The 15,757-nt window shown below is 36.5% G+C and overlaps 1 protein-coding gene across 1 annotated transcript in view; it reads right to left on the bottom strand.

The window, feature by feature from the left end:
* Window positions 1-15,757, bottom strand: part of DCC (DCC netrin 1 receptor) — a gene marked incomplete at its 5' end in the record, with an annotated part of 282,466 nt that overhangs the window by 99,128 nt on the left and 167,581 nt on the right. The window contains 2 exons of the mRNA XM_019631644.1: window positions 2,890-3,084; window positions 11,268-11,375. Of these exons, the coding sequence (XP_019487189.1) occupies window positions 2,890-3,084; window positions 11,268-11,375 (303 nt within the window). The remainder of the gene's footprint in view (window positions 1-2,889; window positions 3,085-11,267; window positions 11,376-15,757) is intronic.

Genomic DNA, 15,757 nt, shown 5'->3' on the forward strand with positions numbered 1-15,757 from the left:
AAAATAAAAATCTTAAATCAAAGAGCAATAGCATGGCGATTTTATATCTTTAGATTTGGTTCATTGTGGCTTCAAATATCTTATGAGGAGTGATTTATTTTACCTTGGAGCATTTGTCATTGAAGTGACATGTAAGATGTATGTGTGTACAATACCAATTATTGATAAAGACAGGCAAAATCAATATTTCTGAATATTCTAAAGTACACTTAAGATATCTGAAACTTAGTTTATTTTTGAGCAAGATTTGTTTAAAAAAATCTAACTGGCTATAAATGGAGCATGATATACTTAGGGTAGACAATATTAAACATTAGAATCAGGATATTAGAAATAACGCTTATGGACTATTATGACATATAACAAATTCTTGTATTTGTTCTCAGTTCTGAGCATCATTTCATAGGTTAGTTTAGGGCGCTTAGGGCAACAGCACCAAATGAGATATGGAGTTCATTAAGTAACCTACAGGATGATTATCAGTGTGGACTTGTAAATCCTGTGATAAGTCATCATTCTGCTGCTTAGTACATTTGGTTGCCTCAAGTCATCTTTAACCCTCCCTGAGATCTCTAGTTGGCACCCACTAGGAGCATAAAATTAATTTGGCACTCATCTGTAGATAAAGATGAAGCATTTGTGAAACATTATCTAGTTACATTTTATGCTCCCACAAAATGAATAACCAGTTTCCTTTCGATTGCTCCTTTGGCGTGCAACCTGATTGAGACATGAAGCCCTAAAAACCTGGATAGACACAGATTAGCTCATTTCCTCCTGTCCCCCTCTCAGCTCCTACTTTGTCATTAAGAACTGTCACGCAGGCTTAGGCTGAAGGCTTGTTTGTGCATTCATGGCAAAGTTTCAGATTAGGTGTTACCAACTCCAGCTTTTGAATAGCTGGCTCACCAGAATTCAAAAGCCCACTATTGATTAGGGTATTTTTTCTGGGAGAATTGAGAAATAGACTATACAGTTATTCTCAGACTCCTCTTTAGTATGTCAAGCAACTGGGTGAAAATGTCAGCAACATGTTTCTAATTTTCAAATTGCCTGTCATCGTGTATTATCAAGTTTTTAGCCAGCTATATAGGCATAATGTGATCACAGATTTAAGAGCCAAATATCCTTCTTTAGAACAACACGTATCATGTCTCAAAAATACATCTTTAAATATCAGCTATAAAACATTTAAATTATCTTCAATTGCTATTATAAATAATAGAGACTCTTGTAACCATTTGTCCTCCAGAAAAAATAATTTTGTGCTTTAAAATAGAAAGGACTTACATAAAGATTATTTTGATGTGGTTACTGTTACTGGGCCTCAGTATTTTCCTGAATGAACATAAAACTACCCTTAAAGTAAGTACTGATTTATATTCTTGCAAGCATGTGGAGTTTTCTTCTAATCATTCTGCAATATTTGTTTTCATAACTGCTATCCTGAGTCCTTAAAATAAAATACATTCATTTTGCTTGAGATTTTCTGTCTTGCCATACCAAAATTTCCTTTAATAGGTAAGGACAAGAGTTCCTGAAAGAAAGTATTTAAAGTTGGCAAGAGTATGCCATTCACACAATTCAATGCTTTTAAATTTTTGTTCCCTTACATAAAATGGCTAAAAGGGTTTCATTATATTTTGAATAGAACCAATATTCATAAAATCAATATAAAATTCCAAAAGGATTGTAAATGAAAAAAAGCCAAGTTAAAACGTCTGCCTTGGGCTGATGGCAGAACCTATAATAATATAATAGATTTTTCTTTGACATGCTGGCTTTCAGGACAAAAAGGTACGTTTTCCTTAATTAATTATTTTTGTTCTAGTTTTATTGAGCAATAATTGACCTATATTTCACTGTATAAGTTTAAGGTGTATGGTATGAGGGTTTGATTTACATATATAGTGAAATAATTACCACAATAGGTTTAGTTAACATAAATCATGTCATGTAGATACAATAAAAAGAAATGAAAAAAAAATTCTTGTGATGAGAGCTTTTAAGATCTACTCTCTTAACAAAATTCCTATATATTATACAGCAGTGTTAATTGTAGTCATTGTGCCGCACATTACATCCCTAGTATTTATTTATCTCATAACTGGAAGTTTGTACCTTTTGACCACCTTCCTCCAATTCCCCCTCCCCAGCCCTGCCTCTCATAATCACAAATCTGATCTCCTTTTCTATTAGTTTGGTGTGTTTTTGTTTGCTTCCTTGTTTGTTTTAAGACTCCACATATAAGTAAAATATTACAGTATTGTCTTTCTCTGACTTATTTCACTTAGCACAATGTCTTCAAGATCCATCCATATTGTCATAAATGGTAGGAATTCCTTGTTTTTTGTTTGTTTATTTTAATGGCTGAATAATATTCTATTGTGTATGTGTACCACAACTTCTTTAACCATTCATCCATTGATGAACACAGGTTGTTTCCATGTTTTGGCTATTTTAAATAATGCTGTTACCAACACGGGGGTGCAGGTATCATATCCAGTTAGTGTTTTCATTTCCTTTGGATATATTCCCAGAAGTGGAATTGCTATAGTAGTTCTATTTTTAATTTTTGAGGAACTCCCATACTGTTTTCCATAGGGGCTGCACCAATTTACAACCTCACCAATAGCGCACGGGGTTCCCTTTTCTCCACATCCATGCCAGCATTTGCTATCTCTTCTCTTTTTGATGATGGATGGCCATTCTAGCAGACGTGGGGTGATATCTCATTGTGGTTTTAATTTGCATTTTAATTTATTTTAAATGTTCACTACACTCATGCTGCCAACAGAAATGGTATAGGGCAATTCCTAACACAAAATCCAAAACTATTTTTATAACAATCTCATAGGAAAAGAAAGGCAATAATAGAATGATTCAAACCTTTCAGAGTCCTGAAGAGGATGGGATCAGAGAGGGGCCCCACTCCTTTCACATTCCGTGCTTGAATTCGAAAGTAATACATAGTGTCAAGGTTGAGATCCATGATTTGATGAGTAAGCCGATCACCACTGATTGTTTCCATAATCCAGTCATCAATTGGTATGTTCTTGTCCAAGGTATAAAACAAGATATAAGCTGCATAAATAGATGAATGCAAACTTTGTTTAGTGTACTGACTGCATGCTAAACTTCTACTCCAAACATCCGTGTTTCTCAAATATAATTTGCAATGATTATTATTAGCCCCAATCTATAAACTACAGTATTTGGTTCAACAAGTAATAATTCTTTTTCACATTTCAAGGTTAAATAAATAATTGCTTCAGTGTACAGAATCTGAAAATGAAATGCGCTATTAGAAATAAAAATATCTGTCATACTTAAAAATGCAAAGTTTCTGCTGTCTATATATTCTGATTATTGGTTTATTCTAATACACAAGTGTGATAAAAAATGTAAAACACGGATAACAAGTCTGTATAATTTTTACTGTATTCCAATAATGAAAATAAGTAATGTTTATTTTGGCTTATGCATAAATAATACACTGAAAAGTATAAAATGCAGTGCACGTATAAAGTGTTATAAAAGTAAATGATCATATATGATTATTGTAATATCTCTGTGAGGCTGGCAGGGGCATGGTTGCTTTCCTTTCACAGATGATGAAACTGAGGATGATCCAAGCTAGGTGGTGAAAACGCTAGGCTAATATCCTCTACAGCCATACTAAAAATCCAACACTATTTCTCCTAGTCCACCCCACCTAGGAAAGTAAAAAAAAAAAAAAAGACAAGGTATTTCTGGATAACTGTAGGTTATTCAGTTAATGTCTCAAATATTAATAATCTACCATTTGATTGCGTCATTACCCTCTATGTTAAGGGATGTGTTAGTTGAATGCTAGTAAGGTACTCAGTGGTGATAATCTAATATGTGCCAACACAAATTGAGGTACCCCTGCAAAATATTCATATTTTACATTATATTTTGCTGATATGCAAGTTAGCTTGTATTTAAAAGCATCAATTCATAATTTTGCATTACACTATCAGATGGAAGTGTAAAAAAGTTCATCGTAAGTATCTTTGGTACATGACTACCGTGTCAGCCTCTATCTTTGTCGAAATTCTGCAATGATATCTGCATCAGGCCACAAATATCCCTAGTTCTATTCTTATGTATTGAATACATCCTTTTAAAATCATATTTCTAAAAACAGTGTTCTTTCTTTGATTCATTTATTCCTTCCTTTTGAGTCCTGCTTGTCCTATCTGGACTGGGGAGCCTCATACATAGATCTTTCAATGTTTATGTCATAGGGTTCCCTGACTGAGATTCACTTCCCTCCCCAAATAACCATACACACTACCTAATCCCACAGTGACGTACAGAATTATGCTTGGGGTTGGGGGATGTGTTCTAGACAATCAACTGGATCTTTCTTCCTTGTGATTCTACAGGATTAAGCAATTGTGTAAACTCCAAGATCCGGAAGTCCATTTCTCTTAAAATTCAGATCAACGCTGAAAGCTTGCATCTCTTCTGCTTTGGCTTTGACCTTTTCCCGAGTTTGGTGTTTCCCAAATCTGCCCAATCATAAGAATTACCTGGTGGCTGGGTACAAGTTACAAAACATAGATCACAAGAAAGGGCATTTTGATTTAATACGTGTGGCAGACAGAGACTTTGATAGCCTCCAATTTCCCCCACCTCCTGGTAGTATGTATGTAATCCTTTCTAAGTGTAGACAGAACCTAAATCTTGCTTTTAACCAACAGAATACAGTAATGTGATGAACTATCACTGCCATGATTACGTAAGATTATAAGTTCTATCTTGCTAGCACACTCTGTAGACTCTCTCCCTTGTTGGCTTTGATGAAATAAGCTGCCAGATGGAGCGTGCCATGTGGTAAGGAATTCAGGATGGGCTCTGCTCAACAGCCGGGAAGAAACTGAATCCTGCCAACAACCACATAAACTTGGAAGCAAATATTTCCCCAGTCAAGCCTCAGATGAGACATCCATCGAGTCTAAAGCCCTGATTGCTGCCTTCTAAGAGACCCAGAAGCAGGCTACTCAGCTAAGCGGTGCTTGGATTCCTGACCAACAGAAACAATGAGATAACAAATGAGTATTGTTTAAAGATGCTGAATTTGTGGTGATATTGTAACACAGCAATCGACAGTACAACAGGTTCAATTTAACCCCCCAGGAATCTGCACCCCAGATGATTTCTGTGATTCAGCAAGGTCAGGAATCACTGTTTTTATTGGCATATGGAATCTGTACATAGATGCATTTGTCGAGATGGTGATGCTGCAGATATGAATGTCTTAAGGTGCAGGGAGCTCAGAAGATAAAAGAGCAAGATAAAGAATTCTGCAAAACTTACAAAGGTTGTAAGATTCCTCTCTCTGGTTCGTATTAACATTGGAAGACTATAATTCAAAAAAGAATTCTGAAGAATCATTGGATAAAAGAGCTGTTTCTGATTCATAGATGTCCATTCATTTATAACTCTGCCCCTATGATCAACATCAATAGCATCTTCTAATATTCTTCGAGCCAGAGCAGTTTCCTTTCTTGTCCCCAAAGAATTATATCTATTGTATAGACCTGGTATTTGTAATATTTTTTTTAGCTTTTATTATGTGCATGCCTTAAGAATAAAAACATTTCTTTAGTTCAGGAGCCATATCTTATATTACATTTTATTCTTCAAAAAAACTAATAAAATAGTCATCACATAATAGGTATTGAAACTCACTTATTGAATGAAATCCCCTAGCCAGGAAGCATACAAGTTTTCCAGTCATGACATTTAATTAAATTGTTCAAGTTTTCATGGGGTGTTTTAAGTGTATGATAAACCTGAAAACTTGAAGAACTATATTCCTGTTCCAGGTCAGCTATATTTTTTCATGATTTTCTTCATTTGTCAAATGAGAATAAAATATTTGCCTTCATTGTTTTTGTTTGTTTGTTTTTGTATGTAAAATGTATTTAATTGAGCATTTAAAATGACAGTTAGGGATCAAGTAAGGCTGAAGATACAAGCATCAAGTTCTGACCACTTCAAATTGTACTTGAGCAATTTCCTGATACTGGTGGAGAAACCTATCTTTTTTCGGTAAATTTAAGAACTGAGATGGGGAGTAGAAAAACACACTACATCATTCAACACTAAGAAATGGCCTTAAAGAAAACATACAATTTCATTTGGATATGTGAGTGTCGTATGCTTGGAGGATATTAAATCCATTATAAAAGTCTTACTTTATAGATTTCCATTTAACCACATAGGGTGGAACAAATTCATTGGTTTCTCACTACCTTTCTCTACCTATATATTCATTTCTCTGTGTCCAAGTCTCTGTCTTTCTCATCCTTTTCTCTAACATTTTGCTACTTCATTGTTGTCTCTTACCCACCACAGCTGGGCAACTAATGAAGTATTATGTCCTGTCATAGGTTGCAAAATTGGGATTGTTGGCCCACCTGGGCACGCCCACAATGGGATAACATTTGCCTAAATATATATAAAATGTAACCTCATACATCTGTCATTTTGACTCTACTTATACAAATAGGCAGTTGTAATTCTAGAGCAAAGTGTCAGAAAGTGTTCAATCCACCTCTCTCCTCTTTTCCGGCCTCTTCCATACTCTCGCCACTCATTACTGATTCCCTTCCATGGACCAATCAGGTAGACGAGCAGTGTGGGCAAGACCAAGGTGACCCCTACCAAAAAGGAGCTCCGCCCAATGAGAGCTTTAAGCATCAAAACTATTAATTCTGATAATCATCTATATAAGTAGATATATAAGGAAGGAAGGACCCATTTCTTCCTTCTTTGTGGTAAAAAAATAACAGGCTATGGATTCAGAACGACCTGACTTCAGATCATAGCTCTATTATTTATGATCTTGAGCAACTTGCTTAATCTATGTATGTCTCAATTTTCTCGTTGGAAAATAAGTTGCTGTGAGGTAATGCATTTTAAGAGCTTAATACATGGGGGTATTTCTATTATATTATCTTCTACATAGTAACTACTTAATAAATGCTACAGCCATTCTTTCTTTCTTTCTTAATACTAATAAATCTTAAGGAAGTGTCATATTTGGAAGAGCTGAAACTTTTGGTTCAAGTCGAACAGTAGATTTAATAGCAAGTCAATGATTACTATACTCAATGAATATTTATTAATTACCTAGTACGTGTTAAGGATATTGCTATTGGGGAGAAGCATTGAACAAAATCTGAAACCTGCTCTCATGGAATTTACAGCCTTACACTATAAGCATTTGATTTGCTCTCATGATTATATGGACAGGAGATGAGGAGGAAGAAGTCAAGATGATGAAATTTCCAACTTACACAACTGTGTGAACTGTGGAGGCTTCTGAAATGATAGGAGTCAGAATATTTAGACACATATTATTTCAGAGGGAGTGCCCAGCTGTGTCCATATTCCTTAATGGTCCTACAACCTACTACTGACCATAATAGTGCATTATTTAGCAGGTTATGGTAGGAGGGAGGGAGGGAGGAAGGGAGGGAAGGAAGGAGGGGGAGAGAGAGACAGAGAGAGACAGAGAGAGAGAGAGAGAGAGAGAGAGAGAGAGAGAGAGAAAGTAGGGGAGAAAGATGGATTAAGGAATAGAATGAGGTACCAATCAGATAAGCAAGTGAAAATGTATGATACGAGGTAGCACATGTATATTTAGAACTCCTTGGATGGAGATACAGATTTCAGAGACATACATTTGTGCTCAATGAAGCCCTGGTTATCGTATAGACACTTTTTTCAGAGAAAGTAACAAAGAGAATAGAAAGGTCTGCATTCTGGAAGGCAATACTTAAGGATCAGGTGGAAGAAGTGTCTGCTAACAAGACTGAAATACGGCCTAGAAGTGGGAAGAAAAGTGGTTAGGTGATTTCACAAAAGTAAAGAGAGAAGAGAATTTCAAGGAAGAGGAACTGGATTAGAGTATCAAATGACACAGGTGAATATAACCTTCACCATTAATGATAAGGTGACAATCTCTGAAGACCTGACTCTTCCCTCTGTCTATTTTGATCTCTGGTCATAAATAATGTTGGCTGTTGCCTTTATTTAGATCAATGTTTCACAGCTCTAGCTGTATTAAAATCACTTAGAAAATACCATGCTCAGTTCCTCCTCAGATAAATTAAATCATAAATCGAGAATCACTGACTGAGAGCAGCAGAAAACTAACAAGTTGGAGCGACACATAGTGTAATGGCTAAGAGAATTTTAACTTGAGTTTTGAATCCTAGTGTGCAGACAGAGCTGACTCCATCTGAGTGAATGTGCCCTGACCTTTGACACCCTCCTTTTCCCTCTGGTGGACTCTGGAACGAGTATAGAGGCTTCTGGCTCATCATGAAGTTTCCATTAATGCTTCTTCTGGGACAAGGTGCCCTGGATGTTTTTTATTTAGCTCAAGCTGATGCCAGGGCCTTCTCGTATCTGGCCTCCCATTTCCCCTCTGACCACCCACATGTTCCTTTCTTTCTAGCACGTAGGTCTATCTCTGGTGGTGGTGAGGAGGTGGAGGGATACAGGAGGTGGTCTAGGGGGTGAAAGACGCAGAGGCCTGAGTGTCCTGCTGCCACCCAGGACCCCGTCTCTTTATGCGAGTTCCTTATTAAAATCATGAACTAACAAGGGGGACTTATCTGACTCATTCTTTGGGTCTCAGCTCCTTCAGCATTTGGGGGCCACTTTCTACATACACGGCCTTTTCACGGAACACCTAGCTCTGCTACTTCTTGGTTATTTGACTTTGGGAAAGTCATTTACCCCAGAGAAGGCCCTTGTCTCTTCACTGCAAAATGGAATAACAGGACTATATAGACACTTATAATAGTAAAGTGCTCAGAAGATATTCCAAGCATATAATAAATGCTTGACTCATTTCAAACCATTTTCTTCTGAAAAATGTCAGTCCAAATTCGTAAGATGCCAGTTTATGATCAAGGAATTTACACACTGGAATTATCTGGGCCTTCTCCTTCGTCCTCTTTTTTGTTTAATCTTTTTTGAAGTATATATAGTTACAAATTGATGATCTGGGTTCTATGCAAAGCACATCAGTAAAGCCTCTTCCTAGAATGGATTTCAAATTGGAATAATATTAGCTAATTTGTTTCAGTACTTACTGGGCATCAGGGACTTTTTTCAGTGTTTGATTATCACAATTCTACCAAAGAGGTTTTGTTAGTATCCTCGCTTTATAGATGAGAAAGTGAGACTCCGGAAGGTTAAATCATTTGCCCAGACATCTCCCTCAGAAGCTTGAGTCCTTAATTCTTAACCACCCTGCTCCACTGCTGTGTACATGCAAAGACTTAGGAAAACAAAGAAATATAAAGGTAGGGAGAGAAGTTGTCTCCCCATGTAAGCACACCCCTACCCTGGAACATTGGAATAGAGCTCACATTATCCTTTACACTCCCATGAGAAACCGAGTGTAGCAAATGTGGGCCCTCTGTCTAATGGTCTGCTATTTTGAACATTTTATCATCCTATTTTCTAAAAGTAATTTGTTTGAAAGAATCAAAATATGTATGGAACAAAAGGTGTCTTAAGGGTTCTTAGTGTTTGCTCTCTGTTGAACTGAGTTGAAATATCTCAAATTGATAATCACAATTTGGGCTTCATAAATAAACTAGGCTTTTAAAGGTAAGTATTTATTGCCTCCCATACTTTTAGCATACATTTTTAGAGAATACATTTTTAGTAATGGGAACTATTGAACATACAACTCTAAATAAAATATGTGGACAAAGTTTCTTATACATAACCTGTGATTTGGGGACAATGAATTTTTGGCTTATATTCATTTATGTTTCTTAATACTGGGCAGACTTTCATTTTTTTTCTCCTGAAACGCTAAATAAGGCTTCCTTTCACAGTTGTAAACACATATTTTTTCCATTAGAATTGTTTTGATTTAGAAAACTTCTGTCTCTTTCTTCTTAAACTTATTATCTGTTGATTTACCATATGCTTATAAATAACTGTTTATGACATAACAAAATAGGCATCATGTAACCCAATCAAAGCCTACAAAAGTACTGAAATAGACAAACCAACGAAAATGGATCCTAACACTGAGGGGAAAATAAGACGAAAATTAGAATGAGCTGCCTTCCATTTTAAAAAGCCTGGCAGAGTGACAGCTGCGCATATGAGATTTGGAAAAGATTTTTATGTCCCTCTTCTTTTTCCATATTATCAGCTCAAATGAAAATTCTGTTAGCTATTGCACTAAGAGCAATTTTCTAGAGAAAACAAGTCTTCAACTTAAATTTAAATCACATTTGGAATTTTCACATTATCTTTTCATTTGTAAATTTCAGAAAGTAACTCATATAAAATAACAGTGTCATCTGAACTATTATTTCCACGCTTATCTCTGCATCACAAAATGACTGAATTACTTTGTTAATTTATAACAGTGCTATCCACCTATTGCATGCAATAAGGAAAAAAAGGAGTGACTCTTACATGTGTCTAACCCAATGGTTCAAGTTAATTCCACTAGAATGTGCACACTTTTAGATAGACAATATTTTTCATAATAATTATATGCTACAAAGACATCTATTAAAAGCCTAAAGTGATTATTTAAAGGCAAAATCCCTGATAAGACTTTATTATATTTTTCATACTAAATTAACATTAAAGGCTTCTAATGGATGCTTTAATTAGGCATTGATGTTATCAGCAATATTTGGTAAAATAAAATCTGTCACTGTGAAATATTCATTAAGTTCAATTTCTGTCAGTCAATATTAAGTGTTTTCTGAACCTTAGGATTTAAGTAAGAATCTAAAAGCTAAGTGAGAAACAATCCCCCAAATAGACAAACCCCCTTCTTTATATGCACCATACAAAAATACATGGTCATCAGGTGTCTTTTGTGTTTTATAATTTCCAAACAACAATAGGTTTCTTTTTAGTCATTTGTGCTCAGAGGCAATCCATTGGAAGGTTGTCCTAGGGCTCCACAGAATGAAAAACAAAAAGGTCTATATACTGGAAATACGCATCTTTCAGGAAGCAGCTCAAATGAAATGTGTGTGTGTGCGCGCATTTGTATGCACCATTAGGAGAATTCCACGGTCAGTGCGGGCAAGATGAGACAATCAGAAAGGGTCAGGAAGTCAACTGAAATTCTGGGACAGAAAATGAACACACAAAAGGCATGGGCAGCACATACAAGGCAGCCGATCACAGGCCAAGCAGAGCGAGGCTGGAACTAGAGCTGAGGAGCTTACCAGTGATTTTGCCATTGGCCTCCAGGGGAGGCTGCCAGCTCACAATGACAGCACGAGGCTTCCCTTCTCGAGTAATGACTGTCAAATCCTTGGGAGCAGAGGTCGGGGCTGCGAGATGAAACCGAGACAAGGCCTTGTCATTGGATGTGAAAGAAAACAGACATTTATGGGACTTCTAATCATGATGTTGACACTCAGAATCTATCATGCAGTATATCATGCTCATTTCACCATTTGCAATTTGTTTCAAGTAGTTGAATGGAATGAACAAAACAAATAAAAATACAGAAGTTAATGTTTTTTTCATGGAAGTTAAATGACTTCCAAAGGAGTAAATATAGAGAGAAGAGAATATGTATGACTCTAGAGGAGAAAAGTCTAACTGGGATTATCAAGTGAGCGCTACATTACGAATGTAAAAACCATCATAAGAACAAAGAAATGTACGCATATTTTTTTGAGATTAATGACTACATGTCTCCAAGAGACAGAATTCTGTTATGACTGTAAGATTTATAAATGAAAATGTCCCCTAATTCTATATTTCCTTAAAAGCAGCCCCTCCCAGAAAAGAATACATGAATTTAAACTCAGGTCAAAACATCTTGCTGAGGTAACATAGTAGATATCTCCTAACAAGAAGGCCAAGAAATATTTGAAAACAGAGGAGGTAAGGATTTATGAGGATCTTAGTATCAACCTGGCATGAAATTAGATGGAATGAACTCCTGCCTTTCTTAGAGCTACTTTTCCTACAGTTTTGAAGGGGAACAGAATTTGTCACACAAAAATATGCCTCTTTGGTATAAGAATCATTTTAGATGTTTTAAGATATTTTTATATCTAAATCATTTTAGATATTTTTAAGAAACAGCATACAAAGGCCAAACTCTGAAAACTGAGAAGTTAACGCTTTGTAGGAGAAATTTACGTTTATAAGGGAAATCTCCAGTTGTAAGGGTTCCCTTCTTTTTATACCAGGAATAGGAGGATAACAAAATCTCTAGAACTCTTACTAATGGAGAAGAAAGCAACTTATATCTACATAATAACCATACCATTCTTTACTGTGATTTGCCTGAAAACCTCCCATAACTGGGCTCCACCCCCTAATATCTTCTTTTGGATTTTGAGGAGATGGTATATAAGGTGGTGGCTTGGGCCATTTCTGGAGAGCTATTTAGTTTTCCTGGGTATCTTCTATGTATACAGGAGGGTTACATGTTATTCAATTTCTGTTTTTTTTTCTCCTGTTAATCTGTCTTTTATTACAGGGCGGGGGTCTCAGCCAAAAACCTAGAAGGGTGGAAGAAAAATTATTTTTCCTCCCCTGTACTATGCTCAACAAAATTTTAAATATAATTGTTTAAAAGGAAACCACAGGCCCCAAATGGAGTGGCCTGTGGTAAACCCCACAACAGCAAACCAAGACTTAAATTTCAGCTTCAGCCTCTCCCTGGAATGCCTCCTTTAACCAGTCAATCTGGAATTACCTGGTCAGCACTAGTGAGGTAATCTGCCTGGTAGACTCCTGATCTTCTCCAAAGAAAGGTGACCTTCCTTGAAATAATCCATTCTTTGCTAGAAATTGCCCATTTTCCACCCCTTCTGCCTATAAAATCCTTCCATTTTGTAGGGCACCTCAAAACTATGTCCTACTTGTTAGATCGGATGCTGCCAATTCATTCATCATTAAACAATGCCAAGAACTTTAAAGTTTACGCAGTTAAATTTTGTTTGTTAACTACTTCAAAGATGGCAGCAAGTTGGCCAAGCCAATCCAGTATCTTCCAGGCTTCTTTTGACTGCTGTCTCAATCTCTATGCTTTGGCATGCAGCGAGGTTTCAGTCTAGGTAGCTCACAGTGCTCCAAGCCTTTATCCGTAGGCTTTTTAAGTTACTCTTAGTCTGACACCGGCAATTTCAGAACATATCTAAGTTCTGTGGTTAGGCTCTGGAGGAGCTTTCTGATCTCTGCACAGAAATGCTTGTGCATTAGGAGACAGGTACAACTTGGTCTTAATTCTGGGCTCTTCTTTATTTTTAAAAATTCCCTTTGGCCCTTCTGTTGCTCATAGAGTACAGATTCTCAGCATTATCAATGCTCTATTTCCAGCTTCTCTTTTCCTAAATAAAATGCCAGAGGAGACACCGAATATTCACATCTATCATAAAGAGTTCATTCAAGGTATGTCCTAAGCCACAAAGAGAAAGGTGATACACCCAGGGTGCCAAAAAAATGTATACACATGACCTGTATTCATCTTTTGTTATCAGTATATATTGAGTATTACAGTTTTAATACAGATTATCCTTTCTTAAAGTGTGTATACATTTTTTTTGTCACCTTCTGTATAGTCACAAACTGACTTAGAGTATTATACGAAGAATAATAAGGCATTTTCCAATTATGGTACAAATTAAAAGATCTGTCTTTTTAAGTAGTCAGAGTAGTCTGTTTTTTCTTAACTGTGTTAAGATTGAAATTGATGCTTATATAGAAAGCAGTCAAATGATGATTAGATTGCTTCACTGAACCTGTTATGGTATTCAAAAAAGATAAAATGACTCCAACTTTAGATAGCAAAATAATACAATGAAGGTTGGTTCTTAAAAACAAAACAAAACAATCTAACAACTAATCTATTTCAGGTGTTGTGCAACTTTGTTCTTTTTCCTCAAGCCATGTGAATGTTGGTAAATAGAGGTTCTAGTATTAGAAGCGATAGCTCAAATGTTTAGGATTATCATATAAACTGCAAGCTATTCCCTCATTTGGGAAACCATGTTGCTTTCCCAACTTCAGTGAGCCTTCCTGAGTCAAGCAGAATGTCTCTAGTTGGCTCCTTCTCAGATCTCATGGGTTCTGCCTGGAGTAATCTTTTAGAAATTCTTCATTAACTACCCATCCATTTTGGATGAAATATAAATAAATAACATTAAGTAATAAATACCAGACTCTGCAGGATTTAGACTTTCTTTTTTTAATTTAATTTAATTTAATTTTTTTTAGCTGTGTCATCCTGCCACCTGTTGATAGCTCAGTGGCAGCTCAGCTCGGGCTGGGAATCGAACCAGTGACCCTATTGCTCAGAGCTCACACTCTTGAGTGAGCTCTTAACCAAGTGAACCACTCAGCCGGCCCTAGACTTTCTTTTACAGCCTCACTTCCCCTTGTTGTCCCATGAATACTGTGCTCCGGTCACTCTAAACCATTCGTAAGTGTCCCTTAAAGATGTCTTTCTGATACCTGCTTGTGTGTTTCTGTACATGCTGCTCCTTTCCTGTGGAAGGGACTGGACTGGGTCCCAGATGATCCATCCACCTAGCTCAGTCATTCTTTCTTTCGTGAAACCTCCGCCTATTTCTCCAGACAGAATTTACACTTGGATCTATTTGCTGTGATCCCAACTTACCCACAATTCTGTGATATTTCTCATGTTACTTGAGGGTTTTTTTAAGAACATTTTTCTTCTGTATTAGATTCTAGCTCTCTCAGAGATATAGGCTGTAATCTCTTTACTTTTTATACCAAGTCCCTATCTCAGGACCTGACAATTTTACAAATGAATGTTATTGGCAACTCATAATTAATATCTCAGCTGACTGGACAAGCACTGCCCTGTGGTTTGTCTGGTTTTCAATTTTTCCCATGTTTGAATTTCTTTAAGGGCATAAGTGGAAGGTAACATTTAAGATTTAGTTGATTTCTAGCCATGAAAATTGTACTGGTCATTTGTTATTTGGACTGTCCAACTCCCATCCTTTTCTCCTTCCGAGAAGCACTTGGCTTTTTCCTTTGGTAAAAACTTCTCTGTGACATGTGAGCTTCATGGCCTTCATCCCACTCTCTGTTTAGTTTAGCTGTGTGATTCTCTCTTCTGGGAAAGTGAATGTGAACACAGGGAAGAAAAACACATCCTATCAGATCACTGATGGGATGGACAGTCCAATAGGTCTCCATCTCTAAAGACTGGGATTACTGCTGGTTCTTATCCTTTTCTAAGACCTCATTTTTTCAGGTATCATTCCAGTCATTGTTATTTTACTTAAGCTAACTAGAGTAAAATTCAAGATTCATCACCTGGGCAGAATGAAATGTTTTATTTCAACAATTTTCCTGCCACCCTTACCTTTATAACGCGCAATTTCAGCGCAAGTGCACACAATACAGCCCCATACAGTCTTTATGTTATTGCAGAATTAGAAAAGTGAGCCCTAAAGTCATTTCATTCACTTCATTTCCTTCTCACAGTTGCAAAACCTGCAGATAAGTGTGAATTACTTCCTGCTTCTCATCATCACCCAGAGCTCTCATCCACATACTATTTACACCCTTGTCCAGATCATTATCTGATTTGACAATCACCCTTCCCACTAACCACATTTCTAAAAGTTCACATCTTTTGGTCAGTGATGGGTCTCACCATTGGAGTCCCTACAAGGTTAGGCGGTTGATGAGAAATCAGTAGGGTACATTTATCAAGTCA

This window comes from Hipposideros armiger, unplaced genomic scaffold, assembly GCF_001890085.2.
Source record: "Hipposideros armiger isolate ML-2016 unplaced genomic scaffold, ASM189008v1 scaffold_1027, whole genome shotgun sequence".
Lineage (NCBI taxonomy): Eukaryota > Metazoa > Chordata > Mammalia > Chiroptera > Hipposideridae > Hipposideros > Hipposideros armiger.